An 18625-nucleotide genomic window follows, 5' to 3' on the forward strand; every position below is an offset into this window, starting at 1 on the left:
TAAAAACAAAACCAAAGCAAACTCAAACCACAACAAGGCAACCCGGAAGACAGCCTGAGAAATTACTAGCAGAAGACATAAAAATTAACAGCAATCCATTTTTCACGTCCCAATGTGAAGCCTGCCAGTCTGACCAATAGATGATCAAGGCATAAAAGCAGCACTTACAGGCCATAGCAGAAAATAATCAAGAGTTTTGAGCTCTACCTATAGAGAACACAGAGCTTGAAGAAGCCGCCACTTCAGAACACTTCTTTGAGGGACTGCTTGGATCATCCATTTCAAACGCAGGTTTTGGTGGAAGAGGCTACAGAACAAACATATGAACAATAACAATTTGTATAGATCAGATGATACTTACAAAAGCATTCTTAAGGAACTCATGGATGAAACAGCAGTATGACTAACTGTCTCTTTTAAAACTGCCTCAGTATCAGAGGACTGCAAAATGGCTAACATCATGCCAATTTTATAAAGGGCCCCAAAGGAAAGCCAAAAAAATTCAGGTAGCCTGACATCTGCACTGGGCAAATTGGTAGAAACTATTAAAAAGAACAATACTAACAGACACATGATGATATGTTATACAAGGCAAGTCAACACAGCTCTCATAAAAGTTTGAAAATACCGTGAATGAAACAGAAAAGCAAATATTAAGTAACAGAGAACAAAATGAGAACACCCTAATTCCAGTGCAATAAATATAAGATGCATCCATCCCCTGATGACTGTTTTCATTTCTGGTCCATTTTTATAAGATTACATGAGGACTGGAAAAGAGTAATAGATGACAATGTGAATGACCAAAGATACGTAGGCTATCCCACACAAGGATTGGCCAAGTACCTTGTGACTCTTCAGGTTGGAAAAGAGTTGACTGTGGCAGGCGCTATGATAAAGGGCTTTATGCCACTTAAGATTTCACAGATGTATAAAAAATGACTTTTCATTGTTTCTTCCAATAAAAGAGGTAGAGTGTATGAAATGAAACTAGCCAATGACAAGTTCACAAGCAAGTGAAAAAGGTATCTTTTTGCATAACACATTCAAACTCCGGAGCTCTTTGACAGAGGATGTTCCAAGTTTACACAGGTCCACAGAACAACTAGCCAAATTCACGAAATAAAATGTAAGAATAAAGCAGATCTATTAAAGTTAAGAATCCAGCTCTTTGTCTCAGGAAGTTCCCAAGCCACAGATTTCCAGATGCTGACAGAATATTCTGCAGAAGTTTACGCTGCGCATTCATCCTATTCTTACACTTTCTCCTCAGCATTTGCTGGCGGCCGCAGGTGGGAAGAATACAGGGTGCTGTAGCTGAGCCTGTGGCCAAAGCTGTACAGCTCTTCCTATGCAAACATGCTCTAGCCACTGGTCTGGGTGCCATGCTTTAGCCAGCTGCCCAGCACGGGCAAATATCTTGCAAAGTGATGAAGAACAGGGAAAATATAATAGCCACAAAGTCATCCTACAGGAATATTGTTTGTCCCCCTTCATACTTTTTCAGCTCACCTACCTTCTGCTAGATTTATCCCACTATTTCCAAAGGCAGGGAAAGCAAGGGCCATCATGAGCGAGGCATTTTGAGAAAGTGATGCTAAGGGTTAGAGGTAGTCTCCTCATACTTGTACCATTGTAAGGCTGATTTTTATTTTCCTCTTACTAAGGCTGTCCAATATAAACCCAACAGTAATACTACAGATTCAGACATTTTGGTAGCATGTCTGGTTTGATTCCCATTTGCACTGATGGGAACTTTACACTGCTCTGACAGGTCAACTAGTCGTAGAACTTAACTTCTCATAGAAAACTTAAAGCCAGACTCTCCGATGGTGCGACGCAGCTGAATTTCCCCAAGGTTTGGTTCCTCAGGATCACAGATTACAAAGACTGGTGTGTTCGGCTGTTTTGGGAGGAGCAGTGGGAATGAGATGAAGACAGACTGGCCTAAAATTTTGTTTGGTTTCAAGTAATAACCTCACTACAAAAGTCTTTCTTTCTCAGTATTTCAGAAGCTGGTCCAGGCCTGAAGGCAAGTTTCTCATTCTTTCTCAGAGCTCCCTCAAATGAGAGCTGGCATCTCCCATTACATGGACTGCAGGCTCCAATAAATCACAGGATACAGTAAACTGAGCTGACTACCAAGCCTTACCCATAAGATTGTATTTCTTTAAGTTTGTCACAACCTGGCAGGTAATCAGAAAGAAAATGTCCTTGCTCATGCGCTTATGGGACCCTTAGATATACACAAAATCCTGAAGTCATTCCTGCTTGACATGACACAATCAGACTCGGTATCTGCAAGCAAGATAAACATATTCATGGTGGGAAAAAATCTGTTAAAATAAAATATGCAAATGCTTTCAGGCTTGCATGTCGTTGATACTTTGGAAAGGTTTTGTGCGCCCACGATGTTTCTCCTTTCAAGGGTGGTAGGGGACACGTCCAAATCGTTACCTCAGCAGCTGCTATTCCAAATGGTGCTCAACAGCCCCAGAAATGAACAGCATCAACTTCTTTAAGTATGTAGCAGTGAATAAATCTGTTCTGAAATGTTTACTAGGGAACAGTCTGATCATCAAGGATGGGGAAAGTCAGTATCAGACTAAGTAACTGTCAGAACATAAATCCAGGATAACAGTTGTGAGAGACTGAAAGAGTTAATGTCTCAAACATTGTGGTGGGGCAAGTTCTGCTTAAAGACAAACCCTGCGCAGCAAGGAACCAAGGTGAAAAGCCCATCAGCTCAGACATCAGCAACAGGAGGGGGAGAGCATGCTGGAGGGTGCGCAGCTCCCTGGTCTGATAAGCTGTTCTGATACAAAGATCAAACAATGGCCGTGTCTGCAGGGAAGGAGAAGTTACTCCACAAACGACCCCCAAGCCCAAAGGCTCACAAACTGCTCATTAGCCTGACCAGTTCGGGTGCCTGCCCGGAGGAGGGGCAAGGATGATAAAAGGACACAAACTGAAGCCCCAGGTGCGCAAGCCCACCAGGACTGGACCCCTCGGTTGACTGGACCCCTCGGCTGACTGGACCCCTCGGCTGACTGAACCAATGCTGGACCCAGGACAGGTGAAATCTTTCTCTCTTCCTTTCGCTCTATCTTCTCTCTTTCCTTTTTGACAATCCCTACACCTCATCCATTTCAAGATATATACTGATGACCAAGTCTGAGACTAAGAGTAGATCCAGCCGCCCCTGGGCCCTTCTCTGAGAGGGGTCTAGAAAGCAAGCGGGTCTGCTCTGAACCTCGTGACTCAAAGGGAGGGATCTCCTTATTCCCTGAATCGATGTATATGGTTACCACAGGTTACCTGGTTTACTGAGGTAGTTTCAAGACATAAACCGTTGACCAAGTCTGAGACTAAGAGTGGATCCAGCCACCCCTAGGCCCTTCTCTGAGGAGGAGTCTGGAAAGCAAGGGGGTCTGCTCTGAACCTCATGACTCAACGGGAGCGATCTCCTTATTCCCTGAATTGATGTATATGGTTACATGGTTTACAGAAGTAGTCTTATGCCAATTCCTGTTGTGAGAAACCCTGCCATCTACTACCACGCCTCCCCAGTTCAGTTTACTTCTGTCATGAATAAAATCTTTAACTGATCATTTGGTGTCATTTCACCTTAATTTAGCCTGAGGGAATTTCGAATTAAACACGACTCCCTGGTCTGTCCAGTCTGCGTCGTGACAACAGTTCACATCATTGATGTTACCTGCAGTTACTTAACTGGTTTAAGCATGTCTACCTAACCCCAAGCCTAAGTGCAGCAAAGCTTACATTTGGAGGGAGAGACTGCATACAAGAAAGGTGGGAAAAACAAAAAGAAATCTACCTGAATTCTACTGAGACAAAGCATGTCCTAAACTGATTTTATAATTAGAACCAAAAATCTGTAAGACAAATTTGTGACACACTATTATATAAAACAAAAATAAGGTGAACTATACTAAGGGGGAAAAAAAGTCCTAAATATATCCCTTGTATGGGCCAAAGCTCCCAATGAGGTCCAAGGGAGGACCTCAATTCATTCTCTAATGAATTGAGAATGTTTCCTGAAAAATCTTCTATTTTTACTCCATGTTGATTTTAATTTTAGTCCCTGGTAGTAGCTGAGTGGTTCCATTTTTCTGCCCAGTTTCTTCCCAGTTATGAAACAGGTGCTGTGAGGATTAGTTAAGTGTTTATAGAACGAAGAAAAAAAATTTTTTTTAAAAGATCCTGCTGTTAAGCTCTTTACGATATAGTATATCCAGTACCTTTAAAGTTAACATAATTACAAACCCTGGACAGTGATGGAGTTTCTTTCTATAAAACATCCCATTCGGATGAATTTGTGTACACTTATGTTTTCTAGACACTGGGATGCTTTCAATCAATACACTACAGCCAGGAGTCAGTGTGCAGTTTTCTAAAGCAGCTTAAGAGGTGAAGCTGAAAGCCTTTTCCTGTAAAGTGAAAGTAAATTACACTACTCAATTACACTTACGATCATTTCATATTGATTTTTTTCTTCCTTAATTTTTGAGAAGTCTGTTTTGATAAGCTTATTATGCATATTGATAAGACAAATAAATTATTTAAAAAAATCAACCTGAACCAGACTCCCCCTCATTTTCACCATTTAAGCTACAGTACTTGCCAATAACTGTGAATAATATAAATTTTAAATTACACTCTTCAGTGAATATATTTATTACTGTCATATCTGAGCAAGAGGAAGCAATTGCAATACCAAGTGATGACACGTACTCATCAAACCAAAAGAGATCAAAGGATCTGAAACAAATACAAGACAGAAAAGGCTTTCATAAGCCAAAGCCCTGTGCAGCAATTCTTTGAAGACAACGTGCCTCCTCCTTCTTAGTTAGCAGAATTAAAGACAACACAGCTCATGGGGGGCAAATTCCTGCTATTTTCCTAAACATTCTCATTCTTCTTATTTCCTTAAACATACACACGCATTTTGATACACGTAATTAACAACAGTGTGCCAATTCTTCACCATTTTGACTGTAGTTTACACCCACTATCCTCATGCTTCCACCACTCTTCAAGTTACAAGATTTTGGGGCTCCAAACTGTCATTTATTCTATATTTATACAGCTACCAACCTCCCTGTGGCCTTTTCATCAATCTTTATATAAATGTATGTCAGCATAAATGAAACAACAGTAATTATAATAACCTGTTCAACAACATTCACCAAAGTAGACCTCCAATCCTGACTGCACCTCTTACGTGCATGATATGAACAGTTCTAACTAATAATGAACTGTTCTGTTTAGCAAAGTTTTACTCTGAAATAAATCATCTTTATCTTCATGTCATTTTATTCTTTTATAGTTTAACCGTCATGTGATCAGCTCATGTGCTAAACAACACAAAACTAAACAAAAGAAAAAAACCCTTGAAAATGGCAGGTTCAGGTTTAAGTTTCTGATGTCAAGAATGCATTATGTCTCTGAAAAAAGGGAGCAACAAGCTTTCAAGAATATATTGAGCAGAAACAAAAACGAAAGAAAAGAGAAGCTTACCATTACTTGACAAATAAGTATAATTAACGCTGTATCTCTACACCTTTCAAGTCAATGATCTACATTACTTTAACTTAAATGAATAGTGTTCAGGAATAGCTGTTGCAGAATAACAATTTCATAATATTTCCATGTCTGAACATTTGTTCTCATTATAGCTCTTAAGACCTTTTTTTTGAAATATTTTTTTATGTGCAAACAAGCCCATATATAGCTGGTACACATCTGCCAAATTTTGTAGTTCTAGAAGAAATCACACAGTATGTGTTGATTTCTTAAGTGGCCAGTGCTTAAAGATTTACTGTTACATTAATGATTAAAAATCATACACTTAACTCTTTGGGTTTGCACTTAAATTTCATTTTTTCAGGTTTATTTTTAAAATCAATGGTATAAGGCAATTTAATGGATTTGGGAGGAGAATTTCTTGGGTTTTCTTTCTTGGAGCTTATTGAATGAAATAATCCATCACTTCTGAAAGGAAATAAAACAACTGTTTAGCAATGCGCAACAGCACTACCCAGCAATGCTACCCAACAGCATGCCCAGAAAACCTCTTTGGTTTACGTTCACGATACTTTTTCAAATTGCAGGAGAAATCACACAAACTGCAATATGGAAAGCCGCCACAGTGGTCACTCCAGGCACTGCATCAATGGAAACGCAGCTCTCGAGAGTTCCATAAAAACCTGAAACCTCCTATCCTAGAAATCATACTGTATCATGTGTGTACCTAAAATGCTACCGCAGCATAGGATGCTTCTTCACTTTGACAGTCAACTGTTGGTTCAGTCGGAGGAAAGAAGGTTATTACCTAATTTTTCATGGCCAGCAACTGGTGCTTTCAGGTATGCCTTCGAGCTCCCCTCCTTGTGCGCTCACTCAGAAACACCAAATAAGGCCTGAACCCAGTATTCAACATTTTGTATCAGACCTAAGGCTTTTCTCTCCCATATGCTTAGACATACTCATCTACTACCAAAATGACCAGAGGTTCTACATTAAAAACCTGTAAAATTCTCCCTCTGTTAAATAACATGGTCTGATACAGCAACCCACTTTGTGAAGAGTTCAGGATCCTGTATTCTCTCTATACGACATAAATAAAAACATCTCTTTTTCCTGTCTACGTAATTTCATAAATTCTCACCAATTTCACATCTACTTACCTCCATCCTCCAGTTCATCCATTTTATTTCTCAATGGTTTACTGATTTAATGCTGGTTTTAGTGTCATAATGGAAGAGGAGAAAAAAGCACGCCTGTCAATCACTATTTCCATAGCTTTAATTTGTCTCCCAGCCTGAAGCGCTCACTCAGGAGCACTGAAGTTTCAACCATGACAGCCAGTTCTATTTAAGTCATTATTTACTGTTATTTTCTAAACTTAAGCAAAATTTCCAACATACACTGATATGTTAGACACGAATGAGCACTAGGAAGCTTAGAATTGAAATTCGTCTTTCCATTTTTGTTAAGACATCAAAGGGTTCAATATTCTTTCAGTAAATAAGTTCATCAACACAAAACAATCTAACTACATGCTTCAGATTGCAAAATAAAACAAATACAGAGCTATCACAGCATGATGCTAAAAGCTGTCCATCATCTTGGTTTGCCTGGCAGGAGATCAGGAGTTATAGAGAGCATGCTCTCTCAAGAAGCAGGTATTTATACAAATGATATATAATTTAAGTCTTGTACATAATCCTTGGAAATTCATCACCAATAAATTGACATGTTCTATATATGTATGATGTAAAGGCACTGAATATTAAATATGTTATGTATCAGTACTTGGAGGAGAGGAGGTTTACTATGTAGCCTATAATAATTTGCCCCATCATAACAGCAGACGTTGCTTTAATGGAAACTGCATAAAAATACTCAGATAAGCAACTACCCAGTCCTGCAAGCTGCTGATTTACTACCTCAATGCAGTGGGAACAGGAGGTACCAAGCAGCTTGAAGGGTCAGGTCTTAATACCATGTGCTCATAAAAGGTTTTTCATTTAAAAAACAAACTCTTTTACAAATAATTAATTCAGCTTTATGACAGTTCTGTGCACTACAGAAATTTGATTGCAACATTCAATTTTTTTGTAAAGCCCTAAATCTTGGAACTTTGAGGAACTTTATATGAAAAACTCTGCTCTAGCTCTTAAAAGTTCATTAATTGCTAGCCTTAATACTGGAATCAAAAAGAATGAAATGTGACCCAGCTGTAGCTGGATCATAAATCCAGCTGGGTCATACATTCATAAAGCAAAGGAGAAGAAGGAAAAAGCTTTTCAATCAAAGGAAAAAAGGGTTTGAGACAAATCTATATACTGTTCTATGCAGCATACTTTTAGTAAGATTTTCCTATCTGGTCTTCTTGAAACTCAGGGGTGGGTTTTGGTTTTGGTTTTAACCTGCAACACAGCATGTCAACATCCCATATTTCAAACCTACCCCATTTTTTTCCCCTCTTTTAGCTCTTCGCTGTAGAAAGCAGGACCTAGAATTCACGGCATGCTGACTCAGCAGTAACTCTACCAGCTATATACATAACAGCAGCAACGCCAGGTCAGATTGGTAGATTATCTTGCACAGTGACTATCAGTGGATACCTAAAGAAGTGTAAAAGGATACAGCAGGCATATAGCATATATATTTCATCAGTTTCCCAGCCTACATACAGCTCAGGGACTTTAGACAGAAGTGATGTCGTTGTGTTTAACAGCAGTGGATGGATCTTTCTCCTGTAAAGTTATCTAAACATGCTAAAAGAGCCCACATCAGCCACTAGCATCACTAATTTTCCATGCCAGATTGGTCCACAGCTTACATATGTCTCTGTGCTAGGAAGTACCTAACCCTGAACTCTTAAACAGGATAGGATATGGTTCACTATTAAGCTACACATGTTCGCACACAATGTAACTGCTTCAAAATGGGAGATACAACGGCTGGCACTGCCTGCAGGGCCACAGCACTGTATAATATGCAGAAATAGCACAGTGCTACATGCACACAAAGGTAGGGCTCAGCCACACAAAAAAACATACAACTGCCTTTAACAGCAAGCACATAGATGCCTTGGAGAAGCTGAAAATGGAAGGATCTCTCTGGGTCTCTCATGATCCCCTCATCCTTTCCTCTTTCCTTTGGGGCACTCTGATCTAGTTTAGTGGGGAATTAAGGCAGAACCAGTGCAGCTTCACACAGTAGAAAAATATTACAACAGATACTCCGTGTCTTTGGACTGTAAACTTAATGTTGAAAGAGCTGTCGGACTTCTTCTGCTTTTGAACACAGCACAGGCCCTCTGGCACGTTGTACATTGCTGGAGCAGAAGCAGCACCTTCTCCCAGGAACCACCTGCCTTCGCAGTGGCTGTGCCCAGTATGCCTGTACATGATGTGTGCTTGCCATTTTTCTTCCTTGCCGTAACACGAAGCCAAACATTTAACCAATTGATCTGTCAGGATAAGACAAATTTTTAGCAATTAAACATCTGCTCAACAAGCTGAACCTCATTTACAAACTGAGGTCTCCATCTCTTCTAACACTCAATTTTCTTCTGTGATGAAATAAAAAGCATAACACCAAAAACGCACTTCATAACACGTTGGGTTTTTTAAAAGCTACAAGCAATGTTTAAACAGTCAACAAGAAAGTGAGAATAAGGAGAGGAATAGCTACATGACAAGCTTCTGAGAAGAAATTGAGAAATGTGACTTGACACACAGGTCGCAGCAGGTGACACGTGATTTACTGATGATAAGAAAGGGCCCACCTAGTACTTTCTACACTGTCAGTAATAATACCATACTGGAGACACCTTGTCCCGGGGGAATTGGGCTGCCTGATAAAGATATACTCAGAACAGATGTCTTATTTACTGAACTAATTCTTTTGTGATGACCTTGATCAATAATACCAGAAGCAAGGTGTGCAACACTTGTGCATTCTTCTGAATTTTAAAAACCCTTTAACCTCTCCTTACGTTACCAAACACATCAGCCTGTGCTGTCAAGTTTCAACCTATTCATCGGCAAACTTTAAAGCATGTTAAAGTTACAAGGATGCATTGCAATATCAGTTTCCTTCTACCAGGATACACTCAGCCTCCAGCCCTGGGATTTGGATTATTGCTGAGTAAAACAGGGTGATGAAACTATTATTGCTGAATTGCGCATGATTCATAGTTGGTAATAACCACCTCCAAATGTAAAATTCAAATTTACATTCTCATAATCAAAGGTCAGAAAAAGACAGCAAGAATGGGTCATTATTCATAGCAGTTAAAACTATACATTTACACTAGCTACTGTATATAATTCTTAGACAAACTGTGACTACACCTATGAAGAATGTGATATACACAGAATTACAGATTTATAGCTTCTTGTATAAATCCTGCTACATTTCCCTGCAACAAAAGCTTTTTCATGCAATATTAATGTGCCATTCCTTAACACACAGTTCTCCAAATATTTAATCTCCTAAGCATCTCCTCCTTTTGTAGGAGAGAAGAACAAGCGACAACAGACTGGCTCCCCAGCATGGGAACACCTTCTGCCAGCACTCAGTGTTGCAAGCGAGGCGAATCCAGCCACTGTTGCCCTTTAGCCAAAGGTATGTTTATAAACAAAGCAACTGTAAAAAAAAAAAAAAGTTCTTTGTCTAAAACACCAGGTTTAAGACTTAACCTATGCACCATAATAGCCAAATTATTATAATCTGAAACATGTAAAACATTATGGGCACAGGCATACAAGAGGACTGTGTATGATACTCACTAACGTAAAATATTCCTGCCTATAATCGCTCAGCATTTGGCATATCTAAGCCTCCTTAGAACCATCAAACAGAAGGCAAGAACTCGTCAATTGAACTGGTATCCAAAAAGGTCATCATCATGACAGCATGAAAGACTGTTTGTCTGATCCTCCACATATGTCTTTGAGACAAGCAGATCCGTAAGAAGAATAAGACTTCTGCTTCACAGAGTACCAATACAAGCTAAATTGGGAAGCAGATGTGCATTGTACTAGTTTCCAGGCTATTTTATTCTCAGTAATCACAGTCTATATATTCAGTAACTAACTGTTGAACGAATCACTGTATCAGAATGGGGTACCTCGGCATTTTTCCCTTTTGAATTTTTATTATTTTTAATAAGAATGGTGAGTTCTTTATAATCATCAGATACAAAAGACTTCAGCTTTAATTTAGAGCAAGAACACCCTGGCCAGCAGAAGCTTGGCATGAGGAATAGAAATAAAAAGCACTCTTATTGCCCTTTTAAAAATCAAAAGTAGCACCTTATCAGCATAATGGCAGCATTATTTAAATAGCTTTCATGTGCCACTTTCACAACATTATTTCTATTAAATTGTTGAGAATAAACATCTATTTTCATTTACTAATCTTTTTCCTAATTAGAATCTCTCTGGATCTGTGTACAATAGTAATTTCATTTCTTCTCACTTGCTTGCATCTTAATTAAAATCAGCCTATGTTGACTTTCATTTTTATAATATATCTGCCTATTTCACATCATAGCACCTTCATGACCCCCAGAGAGTCATGAGCCTTTAATATTTTATTTTGACCTTGTTAAGTTACTGGAACCATCAAAGATTTTTCTTCTTCCCTCAGTAGGCATTTTTTTATCCTTCTCGAAACACAGGGTGTGTGTGAAAACACGTAGTTGAGAACTATGCTGCCTTTAAACAACATATCTCTGTTCATCTATTTACAAAATAAAATTTGTTGCCTTTCAATTTATTACAAGAATTAGTTTATGAACCATAAACTTCATTACTAATTAAATGAGGATCACTGCTTAAATGATATTAAAGGCCTTTCCCTCTGAGCTTCAGGACAGAAAAACAGTTTTCAATTTTCAATTAAAAAAAGGATAATTCATCATTAATTGGCAATTGGTGGTCATCTTCTACATAGGTACCTGCGTTTACAAAAGCAGGGAGTTTGTGGGGAGAAGCAGTATCTTTTATCAGAGCAGTGGACACAGCTGAAAAGCAAAAATGCCCCAATGAGACACACAAGCCCTTCTCCAGGCCTGCAGCAGAAAGCTTGCCTATGTGTTTCAACTCCATTATCTGGTCTAATAACAGGTATTACTTGAAACGCGCACAGCACATGAAGAAGCATCTATTCAGATGGGAAGCAGAAAGGTCCAGAGCTATCCCTTCAGCCTAACACCTGCAAATTTATCTTTGGAGCTCGTAGAAAACACAAAATACTGGGTACACTGGCACGTACATTTACATGTTTGCCTTGGGTCTTCGCCCAAATTCTCCCAGTGTTACCACTCTCACAGCACAGGCTCAGACTCAGGCAAAGGTTTTGGCACAGTCAGAGTCCTGCGGGAGGAGAAAGCCTGATTACAAGCTATTGTTTAGCAGACTCGTATTTGCATTTACCTTCAGTGTGGACCCTTACGCGATAGATAGCCCAAGCTATCTAACCTATCCACCCGTTACAGGGAGGCTACCTGGCAGAAGACTTTTCAAGCAGAGCTCAAAGCCTTAAAGGCAGCTGGCATTTACAGCCACTTCACACTAGCTTGGGATGGCACAACTGCGCAGAGACCGAGACGTCCAACGCCTAGGAATACCGCTGCATGGAGCCCAGCTGGGAAGCATGCTGGATTTTTTGCTCCTTAGAGAAGCAGAGCAGGCACAGCCACAAAGGTCCCTTCACTCAAGCTTGTATTTACATTCCAGAAAGCAGAGCCTCAAGTTCATCAGTTGTCTATGATCAGTATTTGGCTACCTGGTGGAGGAAACTGGAGGCAGCTGGTGACAAAGTACAAGAGGTAAATTGTTTGCCAGGAAAAAGCTGAAAAGTTTCAACAACAACAACATAAAGTTTAAAAAAAGAAAGATCAGAATCAGTGAGAATAAGGGTCAATACTAAGATGGGGAGTGGCAAGGGAATATGTCTATTTTAAGGAGAAAGCAGCATGAAGGAAAGCATAGAAACATGCACGGTCCTCTTTAGAGGATAGGAGAGAAAGAAAAGATGCTGCTTGTGGTTGAATCAGCACTTCATCTAGGGAGAAGAACAAAATTTAGGGGATTGCAAGGAATACAGCTAATAGATCACCTGGGCATGTGCTATAGAAGAGATTACAGGAAACTAAAGTGGAATTCCCAGTGGAAGTAATTACAATTTCAGCACTTCATATGCTGTGCAGATTTACCCAAGGTCCAAAGAAGAATACTTAATTTAACTGCTTATCATGCCAACCTTCTTCCCTCAGAACAGCATACCTCTTTCTCCCGCAGCCACCTTCAAATACGACTGTTGGTAGTCAGAGAAGCTTAAGTTCTGTCACCAAAAGCAGAGAGCTATATATGAAGAAATACAATACAAATACCCATGGCTCTCCTGTAAGGTTTGTTACTAGTGAGTGCTAGCTTACTGAAAAAAATCCTTCACAGGGTCCTGTCAGATGGGGCCCGTGACAAGTACCTAATGTTATTGAACCTATAATTAACAGCCTCACAGTGGCTGTCAAGATGAGTACACAGACCACAGACACGAGCTCTGAAGGACGGACAGGTTCTCTAGCTGTGAGAGCAAAGAAGCAACAGACTCCTAAGTACAAATACTTGCTTTACCATTAGTTGATAGCTGAAGTCACAGCTCTCTGTGCATGTTAGCTCCCCATCTGTACAACAGCTACAGCTAACCACCCTGCCATGTCACTGTGCAGGTAGTGCTTATAAACGACCGCTCCAGGACAGAACCAAATTCTGGTCTTTAATGTAGACACAAGTTCAAGTGAAGACTGCAAATCCCACCTGCATACTTACAGAAACATAAGTGGGCAAGCAGAATATCTACACCATAAAATTCTTGGGCAGCTTCCTCACATTAAACATATTTGAGCTGTTTAACATTTTTTCTCATTGACACGAATGGACAGGAATTGAAACAGAAATGTTACATCGTAAATGGTCACTCGCAGTAACGCATTCTCAGGCTTCAGCAGTCAGTATTCACAAGCAGGCTTTCCACCCCCCCGGGGGCCTAATCTGACTACTTTGTTCCTACAACACATCTGTGCTCAGCTGTAAAGAAGAGTAGAGGTGGACCCTGTCTAAGGAAGGAGAATTATCTGTATTTTAAGAAAGGTAGGTAAGAGAGAGAAGAAATCATCCCTTTAAAAAAGTGAATGAAAATTCCCATCTGCCACTCAAACTCCAATTTCAGCTACTATCACTCACTCAATAAACCCTTTTACTCCTGTAAGACGGATTCTAGCTAACCCTTGCCTTTCCATACAGGCAATAGAGGCTAACCAAACTCTTGATGTGAACAGAAGGAACCTGGAGATGCTCCGTACCACACTGTGTTCAGATGGGCCAGAATCTGGCTATCAACCAGTTCAGCTTGTACTCATGCATATGCAGGTCAGCTATTACCTCCAGATGTTCTTAAAACAAACAAGTCACCTATAATTTCTCAAGTATCATGCCCTAGTGCTCAAACCCAACCACATATTTGGATGCTATAAACACTAAGGACAGAAGCATGGCAGATCTTCTGTTATTACCTCAAAAGAACAGCAAACCCTAACAGTGGTCTCAATCTTGAATTATTTATATGGTCTCAAGATGAGCAGCTTTATTTCTTCTCAGAATGTTTGTATATGAGCTTTTTTTTTTTACAAGAAAAAAAAAGACATGCTTTGCTGAAGCTAAAAATGCATTTGCAAATACGGTAATTGTTTCTAGATTATTTCAAGATCTGAAAGGATTACATAAGCAATGCTTTAATTTGGCTTCAGAACTTCCCTATGAGGTGAACAAACACTAAACTGCTCTTAAAGATGGGAAAAAGATCCAGCAACACATTACACAGCTTGATCAAGGCCAAGCATCAAGTCAATGGTAGAGCTGAGTCCTGTAGCATGGTATTCTGCTATCAACGACAAACTTCACTTCCTTTTTCCATTAGTAAAATGTATTGTGATACTATAACCTTCCCTCTCCTGTGGAATAGAAATAATTATACTATTTGGAAGTCTTTATATTGGTAAGTTAAACATACATATAAATTCTACCAAATGAAATTTAAAAGCAAGACTGTTTGGTTAGATTATGTAAACAATATGCTCTAAGCCTTGCTGAGTTCTGAGAACTGAAACCACAGACAGCCAAAATACAGCTGCACACAGTCAGATACAGTGTGTCTGCTAATATTGGAAACTTTATCATGCTGCAGCAAATTTAACTTCTGATTAGTATGTGCACATAAGAAATATAGACTGAATGCACTGGAACAAAACCAAAAACCACTCCAAGGTTGTAAGTTACAAAAGCCAAGGGCACTCAGTTATTTTATGAAGCACTTGACAATATTTATTAGTTGTACTACTGTGGCATCTAAGAGCCCCAAGCATGGGCCAAGGCTCAGCTGTGTTCATGCTTGCAAAAATACAAAACAAAAGATAAACCATAAACTGCTGTAGGCTGTAGCTAAGGGCTTCATACAAAGCAGGGTACTGTCAAGTGCCAAAAGCCCTGACTTTTGAGTCTGTACCTCTAAAGCCCAGGGCTCAGTTCCTCGGCTAGATGTTAAGTTTGGTGCTAGATTCACCTGCTGAGTGGGAGGCCACCTGGAGTTAGCTGGTATCAACTGCTCGGACCAAGGATGTGCCCAAACTCCCACTCTTCCCTGCAGTTCAGGCATTTGAACCAAGACTGCAAGGGATACACGTCTGTCAATTCAGGAGACAGGTCTGGGAGCCTAGATTCGGTAAAGCCAGAGGGGATTCAGAGGTATGCACGCAGCATCCTTTCTCAGAAGCTGGAACAGTATGCAAGAAATACCTTGAGATTCGTGGAGCAAGGAAGCTATGCACACGGGGGACGTGCTTCTGCAGCTTAATGGTTAGAGCACCAAGGAAGAGAGTCCCAGGTATCCAGTCCAGGCTTTTAGGGTTGTTTCTGGGTTTATCAAATAACTTAGATGTAAAAATATACAAATTATCCATAAAATAAAATTCACATTGCCCAAATGAGTACCTTAACTAACAAGCTATTGAGTTGGGTTCACTGTTGCTTGTTTTCGCTCCGGTACTGTGACTCTTGCATTGCGCGCGTGAACACAAGGCAGACCTTCTCATGCCTACTTCTTTCAGTTACTTTCTAGTTAAGGCAATTAGGGCTCACAATGTTTGTGTTTTTTATTAAAAGAGTTGGAATAAATATTATGTTTAGGAGCCAGTTCTGTCTTTGGATCTGGCTGTAAGTGTCGCACGCTGGAACAGTGACTTAGAATAAGTTGTGTAAGTCACATATACCATCTTTTAAAAAACCACAGCTGCTCATTGCTTTTAAATTTATTTGTATTTTTCTACAGTTACATTGATAGTCAAAGGAGCTTGTCTGCTTTTTGCAGCACATACTGCTATGTTTAAGAAGCACTCTTACAGACTCTCAATCTGGCACCTCAAATAAAACACCGACTCACAAGTCCCTCGAACCCCAAAGTTGTTCATCCTGCTATTTACTCATTCAGCCCACTAAAATGCCAGGCTATCACTCTCTGCCAATTTCTCATAACTTAAATATTAAAATGACTGAGCTAAGAAGCAGGCGGTGGTACTGTTGTATCACTGCTTTCAATTTCAGGCTGCCTCGCTCAGAAATGCACCGTAACTTTTCTGTCTTCCTGCGGCTCTGCAGCGGAGCCAGCCCTCCCCGTCTGGAGGACAGCAAGCCGCACCACACCGCCTCCCACCCCAGCACCCCCAAAACCCCCCAAAAGTCCCGCAGACCCGCGCACGGCCCCCGCGGCCGAAACCCCGGGGCGGTTTTTCACCCAGCGCATTCTTCATCCGGATCAGGAATTTAATCGTTCCCCGTACTGCAGAAGTACTCAAAACGCCCTGTGTGCCACGACTCCCACCAAGGGGCAGGTCTGGCAGTGTCCGATCGCTGGGGCACCCCCGCCCGGCCCGCGCAGGAGCCGCGCAGCACACCGCGCCGAGGTGCGATGAGGGGCCGGGGCCGGTCCCGCTCCCGCTCCCGCTCCCGCCCCGCGGGGACCGCGCCAGAGGACGCCCGTCAGCAGGGCGAGGTGGTCTCCGAACACCCGCGGCCACCCAAGCCCCGAGGCGGGGGCTCCCGCTAACGTGCCGGCCGCGGAGCTCCCCTCGCCCCCGCCCCACACAAAGGCACGGCGGGGAGGCGAGCCGGGCCCCGCCGCGCCTCCCCCGTCCCGGCCCCCCCCCCCCCGACGCCCCCCGGCGCCGCCTGAGGGACAGCCGGTCCCGGGCAGGGGCATCGCCGCCCCCCGGAGGAGAGCCCGCGCGGGGCTCGGGGACCACCGCGGCGGCTGCCGGCGGCGCTCGGGGCGGGCGGGACGGCGACGCGCTCTGCAGACAGGTAGCTCCCTGCTAAAATGGAGGGAGGGGAGAAAATGCGGCGCTCGCCGGAGAAACTTACCGGAGGAAACCGACGAGCCGGACAAACTGGAGTTACTGGATGCGGCCATGGTCCCTCCTCCTCGCCCCTTAGCTGCGAGCCCCGCGTCGGCCCCCGCTGCTGTCCGGCCGCCGCTGCCGCCAGCCCATCGCAAAGTGCCGGAGCCGCGCCGCGCCGAGCCGAGCCGCCGCCGCAGCCCGCGCTCGGCTCCCCGCGCCGCCGGGGAGCGGGTGGCGGCGGCGCCCCGCCGAGGCGCTGCCGGCCGCTCTCCGGGGCCGGGCGAAGCCGCTCGGCAGATCAGGGAAGAGGCCCCGCGGCGCTTCCAGTGCCTCTCTCCGCCTGGGGAGCAGGGCTTACCTTGTGACGGGGACGGGAGAGCCGCCCTGCCAGCGCCTTCCCTCGCCTCCTCCCTTCCCTTCCCTTCCCGTCCCTTCCCTTCCCTTCCCCGCCTCCTCGCGGGCAGCGCTGACAGCCCGCCGGGGGGACCCGCCGCCGCCGCCCGCCGCCGCCGCCCGCCGCGGCTCCCCTCACGCACACAAAGGAAGCGGCGGCGCTGCCGGCCGGGCTGCCGGCCCCGGCTGAGCGGGCAGGGTGGGTCCCGCGCGGGCGAGCCCCGGCGGCGCGGCAGCCCCGCCGAGCGGCGGCCAAGCCCCTTTCCGGCCGCCGCCGCCTGGCACGGGGCTGGCGGCGAGCGCGGCTCCTGCCATGTGCCGGCGCCCGTCCCGCCCGGCCCGGCGGGGCGGCAGCGCCTGTTGAGCGCCTCGGCCCGGCGCCCCCCTCGGCGCTGCCGCAGCGTGGGCTCCGCGCTCGGCTGCGCTCCCGCGGGCGCGGCGCCCCGCCGCCGGAGACCCCCGCTGGAGCGGGGCTGCGCACCTGGGGCCGGGCTTCGGCCCCTGCCGCCCTTTGTCCGTCTCCTTCCTCCGCGGGTTGCCCTGCGTCCGCGCGGCTGTCCTCCCGCCTGGCACGCTCCCACCCTCACTTTTCTCCTTTTTTTTTTTTTTTTTTTCCTTTCCTCCCTCCTGGCATCCGTTCTCTTAAAAGTCCAGGCCAACACCAACACCGGGCTCTCCCTGTCAGGTGCGCAGCAGAAGCGGCAGGCGCTGCGGGGCCCCGGCCGGCCACAGTTGGGGCCTGCTCCCCCCCCCCCCCCCCCGGCCTCCGCACCGCTCCCGGGCCCGGTGGCTCTGGGGGGACACGGGGGGCATCGGCCAGGCCGGCTGGCAGCCGCGCAAATGGGACACGGCGGTTCTGTGGCAGACCAGCCTGGGCCACTGCCCTGCGTCTTAATGGGCAAGTGGGAAAGAGGAAGAGCCAAGAAAGCATCACTTGGAGGCTTCCTCTTGTCGACTGCCCTTCAGGTTTCCTTCGCAGTGCTGTACCGCCAGCCAAAGCTTCCATCTCATTTTATAAAATGAGGGTGAGAAGGCTGCAGGAAGGTGGTCAGCTGCCATGCGGTTGTCAAAAGCCGAGTGGCATGGCAAAGTCTTGCTGGCACGGGTTCCGCAAGAAGCCTACAACCCGTTTGCCTTGATGGCGGTTTATGGAAAGCCTTCCATGTTTTCGCAACAGAGAGTCTGTAACGCAAAATTACTTCGGGGCAGGCGAGGAAGCGCATTAAAGTTTCTTTG

The 18625-nt window shown here is 44.0% G+C and overlaps 1 protein-coding gene across 1 annotated transcript in view; it reads right to left on the reverse strand.

The window, feature by feature from the left end:
- CHN2 (chimerin 2) overlaps window positions 1-17944 on the reverse strand; it is a 168631-nt gene extending 150687 nt beyond the window's left edge. Inside the window, exon 1 of the mRNA XM_052799256.1 lies at window positions 17019-17944. Coding sequence (XP_052655216.1) covers window positions 17019-17067 — 49 coding nt within the window. The 5' untranslated portion in view covers window positions 17068-17944. The remainder of the gene's footprint in view (window positions 1-17018) is intronic.
- Between the last annotated feature and the right edge of the window lie 681 nt (window positions 17945-18625).

The sequence above is a fragment of the Harpia harpyja genome, chromosome 1 (genome assembly GCF_026419915.1).
Source record: "Harpia harpyja isolate bHarHar1 chromosome 1, bHarHar1 primary haplotype, whole genome shotgun sequence".
Taxonomy (NCBI): domain Eukaryota; kingdom Metazoa; phylum Chordata; class Aves; order Accipitriformes; family Accipitridae; genus Harpia; species Harpia harpyja.